At 39.1% G+C, this 6,352-nt stretch overlaps 1 protein-coding gene across 2 annotated transcripts; it reads left to right on the forward strand.

The window, feature by feature from the left end:
* The first annotated feature begins 250 nt into the window (after positions 1–250).
* Positions 251–5,630, forward strand: LOC132307728 (lysine-specific histone demethylase 1 homolog 2). 2 transcript variants are annotated; one of them, XR_009482300.1, is made up of 3 exons: positions 251–2,364; positions 2,569–3,930; positions 4,728–5,630. XR_009482300.1 is itself a non-coding variant. In XM_059805567.1 (2 exons), the coding sequence occupies exons 1-2, from the start codon at positions 825–827 to the stop codon at positions 3,324–3,326; spliced, it is 2,298 nt and encodes a 765-aa protein (XP_059661550.1). In that variant the 5' UTR covers positions 251–824; the 3' UTR covers positions 3,327–4,044. The 2 variants fall into 2 exon arrangements, 1 of the variants encoding a protein (XP_059661550.1); XM_059805567.1 differs by lacking the exon at positions 4,728–5,630 and having other exon boundaries at positions 2,569–4,044.
* Positions 5,631–6,352: the final 722 nt, after the last annotated feature.

Genomic DNA, 6,352 nt, shown 5'->3' on the forward strand with positions numbered 1-6,352 from the left:
TAAATGTCTCATTTTCGAAGCGATATAAAAAAAACCCTTCAGGCCTAGAAGTCACAGTAACTTTTTTCAATTTTCTAATTGGGCCTCAATAATATGTTCTTTTGCCAAACCTCCCTCTCTCTGAATCCACTTCCGGGCCCATAATAATGGGCCTACTACCCAGCCACTAGCCGGTCCAGTCCACCAATATCGAACAGTTCCCTCCAACAATTTCTAATTCACTGAGTTAACTCGCCAACACGCTATTCAGGACCGCACCAGAAAAAAACCCTAACTCCACTCTAACTCAAAAAATCAACCGCTTCTAAAAAATTCAACCCAGCGATTCAACTTCGGATCCCAACGGTACGTTCCCTACCTCTTGCGATTCCTCTCCTATGAACAAACTAGTTTTTCTTTTAGAGATCTTTCACTGTATTGTTGTTGCAAGCAAATCGAAAATAAGGACATAAATTCATTTGTTCATATCATATTATGGTGTCTTTGTGTTGTTACAGTCAAGTCTCACTCAGTAAGTTTGATGAAATCTAGGGTTTTCTTGTGTGATACACCAATTTGCGTTTGAGAACGTGAATTACCATGAATTTTCCATACTTGTGTTTCTTTGTAATTGGAGTCATTCTGATAAAAGATGGTTAACAGAAGAAGAATAGTGGTTTCTGTTAATGGGTTCCAAGAAAATGATGGAGAAAACGCCCAGTTGTTTATAGTTAGATATGCACAGTGGTGCTGAAGTGAAATGGCTAGTTGGGTTGTTAATGGGCTTGCAAGGTCAATTTATTTGAATTTGAGTTGAAAGACTCGGGGGGAGTTCTTGATACACGATGATAGAGACCACTGCTATGGGTGGTGGTTCGGTTGCAAAGCGACCATTGAGAAAGAGAGCGGTTTCGCGGAATTATGATGAGAATTTGATGGATGACCTCATAGATAAGCATTTGGGTGCTTCTCTGAGGAAAAGGAACAGAACTAAGGAAGATTTGGAGAAAGAAACTGAAACTGAGGCAATGATTGCTCTTTCTCTGGGCTTTCCGATTGATGCATTGCTGGAAGAGGAAATTCAAGCCGGGGTTGTGGAGGAATTGGGTGGGAAAGAGCAAAATGATTATATTGTTGTGAGGAACCATATTCTTGCAAAGTGGAGGGATAATGTACGGATGTGGCTCTCAAAAGGACAGATAAAGGAAACAGTGAGTAGTGAGTATGAACATTTGATATATTCAGCTTATGACTTTCTTTTACACAACGGTTATATAAATTTTGGGGTTTCGCCGGCGTTCACGTCCCAAATTCCAGAGGATGCTACTGAAGGGTCTGTAATAATTGTTGGTGCTGGCCTTGCTGGATTAGCGGCAGCAAGGCAACTCTTGTTGTATGGTTTCAAGGTCGTTGTACTTGAAGGTAGGAATCGACCTGGGGGAAGAGTTTATACTCAGAAGATGGGACGTAAAGGTAACTATGCTGCCGTAGATCTTGGTGGCAGTGTTATAACAGGTATTCATGCCAATCCTCTGGGAGTTTTGGCTAGACAACTCTCCATTCCTCTTCATAAGGTTAGAGATAAATGCCCACTGTACAAGCCTGACGGTACACTTGTTGATCACAAAATTGATTCCAATGTTGAGCTCATCTTTAATAAGCTACTTGACAAAGTCACCGAATTGAGACAAATAATGGGTGGATTTGCAAATGATATCTCTTTGGGTACAGTTTTGGAGACACTTAGACAATTGTATGCGGTGGCTAGAAATACTGAAGAAAGACAACTTCTTGAATGGCATTTTGCCAACTTGGAATATGCCAATGCCGGATGCTTGTTGAATCTATCTGCTGCCTATTGGGATCAGGATGATCCTTATGAGATGGGAGGTGATCATTGCTTTCTTGCTGGTGGAAATTGGAGACTAATTAAAGCATTGTGCGAGGGAGTCCCCATTTTTTATGGAAAGACTGTTCATACTATTAGATATGGAAATGAAGTTGTTGAGGTCCTTGCTGGGGACCAAATGTTTCAAGCAGATATGGTGCTCTGCACTGTGCCTCTTGGGGTTCTGAAGAAAAAGACTATCAGATTCGAACCAGAGTTACCTGCAAGAAAGCTTGCAGCTATTGAAAGATTGGGTTTTGGGTTGTTGAATAAGGTTGCAATGGTGTTCCCTTATGTTTTTTGGGGGGAAGACCTGGACACATTTGGCTGTCTTAATGAGTATAGCCATAAAAGGGGAGAATTTTTTTTGTTTTACAGTTACCACACTGTTTCTGGAGGTCCAGTACTTATTGCACTGGTAGCCGGGGAAGCTGCACAATCTTTTGAATACATGGATCCATCCAGTTTGCTTCATCATGTTTTAAGCATCCTCAGAGGTACTACACATCTTTAAACAGCAGGTGGCAGAATATTAATATGTTCCATAGTTGTGTTGTCTGTCTGTCCTCTTTGAAGTGTTTGTATGTGTGTTTTGTGTCCCTTTTTTTAGTTTTTATTTATTATTTATTTATTTTCTCTCCTCTCCCTTAAGAAATCTTCCATTGGGTGTACTTCTATGATCCATATGGCTATTTTCACAGGTATATACAGTCCAAAGGGCATTGATGTACCTAATCCTGTACAAACTATATGTACAAGATGGGGCAGTGATCCGCTTTCGCATGGTTCGTACTCTCATGTCAGAGTACAATCATCTGGCAGTGATTATGATGTACTTGCAGAAAGCGTGGGGAGCCGGCTGTTCTTTGCTGGTGAAGCTACGAATCGGCAACACCCAGCCAGCATGCATGGTGCCTTCTTGAGTGGTTTAAGAGAAGCTTCATGCATTTTCCGAGCCATGAGGACTCGGCCAAGTGATCCTAGGAAGTCCATACAAAAGAGTGTTGGTCCAAATACTGATATTCTAGTAAAACTGTTCAGGAAGCCTGATCTAGCATTTGGAAAGTTCTCGTTTATATTTTATCCTTCGACAGAGGACCCGAAATCAATGGGGCTTGTGAGGGTTACCTTTGGAAAGTCCAGTAGTGAATTTAGCAGCGAGGATTGTAACAAAAGGGAGACAGAGAACAGCTGTCAACATTCTTTAAGCCAACCACTGCAGCTTTATACGGTATTATCTCGTGAACAGGCATATCAGTTACAATTGGTGACTGGAGGGGATAAGAGTAGATTATCATTTTTATTAGAAAATCTTGGCTTGAAGCTAATGGGAGCTAATGCTTTAGGACTCTTGGGTAACTCCTTGACCGCTAACATTGCCAGTGCACGAAGAGGCAGGGGCAGGAATCGCGTGTCTGTTGGACAACAAAATACTTTCTTGACAAGCTACAATTCTTAATGGATTGGCTTTCAGGCACTTGCTTCATTAGCATGGATAATTCTGAAGCAAGCACACACTTTCATGGAAGGATACTGAAAGGTTGGCTTTCCATTGCTTCTTAGGTGCACTCTTTTTGTGTGAATCTAACCTAGGTGCTTATACGGTGACTCGGCAAGAAATAGATTACTTGGAGGTGACTTCGGTAGGCCATTGTTTTGTCTACTATGAAATTTTTGTTGATTCTGGCAGTGACCAATATAGCCAAAAAGGGTTGGGGTGGTAGAAGCCTATATCCCCAGAAGTAGCTTTTATTAGTTGGGATGAAGCATTTTGAGAAGAATGCAAGTAGCTCTGCATGGATTCTTGGTAATTTCATTTAGTGATTTTACCCACACACAGAAATTGGTTCCTTTCGAGATTTACATGGATAGCTCATTTGTTTTGTCTACTGTGGAGCTTTTGTTGAATTTGCAGTGACAATAAGCTGTTTAACTCTGGAACCAGAACACTGTTAGTTGATTATATAGCAATAGATGTTGAGTGGGTCAAATATTATATCTGCTGAAGCGGGAGGAAGCCTCAAGAAGAATCCGTGGAGTTTGTTCTGCATGGTCTTGGCAATGTCAGTATTCCCGCCTTGTGCTTATGGTTATCATTGTAGAATTGTTATTGTATTTTTGAGCCATTTTTTTCCTGCAAATGCAACTTTGTATGTGAACGTGACAAAATTTTCTTCTTTCTGTGGCGCGTGTATTTTTTCCAAAGAAATGAACGTTTTCTTTACATCTCAAATAATATATGAACTTATCCCTTGGTACCTGTTAGAATGGTGGAAGCATATTATTTCTCGTGCTGCTTGTTCAAATAGAGGTGAAAAGGCACATTTCACAATTGGATCTAGAATGAAAAGGCTGTGCCAATATTGGTTGTGATTCTGGTAAAAAAATGAAATTGTCTGGAGTATTGTTTGTTCTAGTTTCATTTCAGGACAGAACAAAATGTACTAAAACTTGCAAGTAGCAGCTTAAACGCAATAGGTTAAAGTTTATGCCACTGAAGCCTCTCCTTAGAGAACCAATTACCCCTAAAGACTAGAGCCCACCATTCTTCCCCACAATAGTTTGCCTCCACAAACAACTCTTTCAATAGAAAATCTCTTTTTTCAGTAAATATTTCAATAGAAAATCTTACTAGTAATATTTTATTGAAAATTTGGTCTCCACATCCAGACTCCCGACTTTAAAGGAGCTACAAGTGTCTTCCAACTTACCACCCTATGAGAGTTCCCTCTATTATTTGTTCAAATCAAAGCCATGGAAATGTAAACGTAATGTCTGGGATTACTTGTCTAAACTCTTTTTCAGTTTAGTGGAGTTAGACCTGTGGAGTCTTCTTTTCTCATTGTCTGGGATTGTGTAGGTCATGCCTGTATCCGTGAAGGATATATAGAGTGGTGTTGGAGAGGTGGTTGTTCATGGCCAAGAACGAGGAAGATGCAGGACGGTGCTTCTCTTTGGTTTTTGTGGCGAGGCAATGTGCAGATGGTTTGTTTCTGGCATAATATTTGTTGCATTAATACTCCTACAAAAAATAGTTCCTGGTCTTGCTAGTAGCATGATGGGTAAATATGTTTTTGTGCCAAATTATATGTTCGGATCAAATAAACAGTGTGTGGGATCGTTGATTTGTCAGAGCAGTGGATGGAGCAGGAGTGAGTCTGCTGATGGTTTCTTTGACATGAATGTGGTTCCTCTGCAAGTTGGGGAGAATTGTGGTGGTGGTAAGCTGCAAAACTGATATCTATTGGTTACCAACGGGCTAGTGGCCCAGCGGTATCAGTCTCTTACTTTCCAAAGGGAGATCAGGGTTCAAGTCCAAAAGAGACAAGTGTGTGTGAATACCAACTAGGAAAAAAAGATATTTATTGGTTAGTACTTGCTATAAGTATTTTATGTGGAGGAGTGATGCTTCTTTTCCTTGGAAAGTATTTGGTTATCCAGGTTCTGTGTTCTAAAATTTCATTCTTTGTTTTGTATGGCCTTGAAGAAAACTCTCATAATTGGCAACACTAAGAGGGGAAAGTTTTGGATTAATTTTTGTTGTCAATCATATTTTTTTTACAGGCAATGTGTTAGAGGAGGGTCTTGTCAGTTGTCATACATTGGCTCCGAATGGGAAAGATCTTAGGCTCATAAGGTCGGAAAAGCAGTACCTACCAAGGAGAATGTTTTGGCTTAATTCTTTAATTGTTTCTTAATACAGGGTTGTTCTTTAACTTTACATTAGTAAATATGGTAGTACACTCACCTCTAATTACTGCTCTCTGTAAATCTATGATGAAGAGCAAATCTTTCATATTGGGTAGACAGAATGATAAGAAGTCCTCAAGAGCAAGAGCTGGATTTTTTTAATATACAACTTCAAAATATGAAATGGGTTCATTATAATTAAAATCATTTGGACATCCTAATTAGCCCCAAATGCAAACAGTATATGTCTATGTATCATTTCTTATAAGCCCAAATACACTGATTTAGAGAGAGTTAAAATATCATAGAGCGATGAAGTACAATAGCCAACTTTTAATCAAATCCACTGTTCTTAAGTACAAGCAGAAAGGTGTGGTAAAGCTAACAATGAGTTTTATTGTTATGAAATTGGATCTTAGAAGCGCAAATATCATAGAGTGATGAAGTACAATAGCCAACTTTTAATCAAATCCACTGTTCTTAAGTACAAACGGAAAGGTGTGGTAAAGCTAATAATGAGTTTTATTGTTATGAAATTGGATCTTAGAAGGCAAAGGATTGTTCATATACAATTTTCACCATTTAAAAAGCTCAGGCAAATTTACACATTGTCATTCTAAAGATAATTAATATGATTTAAGTGACATTCATAACTCTTGGCACTTATAAGAAGATGCCTCCTACTAGAGTTTTAAATTACACAAAATTTACACTTTATGGATTAAGTTCTTAGTGAACTATAAGCAACGTTGTTTGAGTTTTCACATCACTAGAAGAATATTCACTGAATTTTTT

Source organism: Cornus florida, unplaced genomic scaffold, assembly GCF_030987335.1.
Source record: "Cornus florida cultivar Cherokee Brave unplaced genomic scaffold, ASM3098733v1 CherokeeBrave_3.0.0_Hap2_Chr05, whole genome shotgun sequence".
Lineage (NCBI taxonomy): Eukaryota > Viridiplantae > Streptophyta > Magnoliopsida > Cornales > Cornaceae > Cornus > Cornus florida.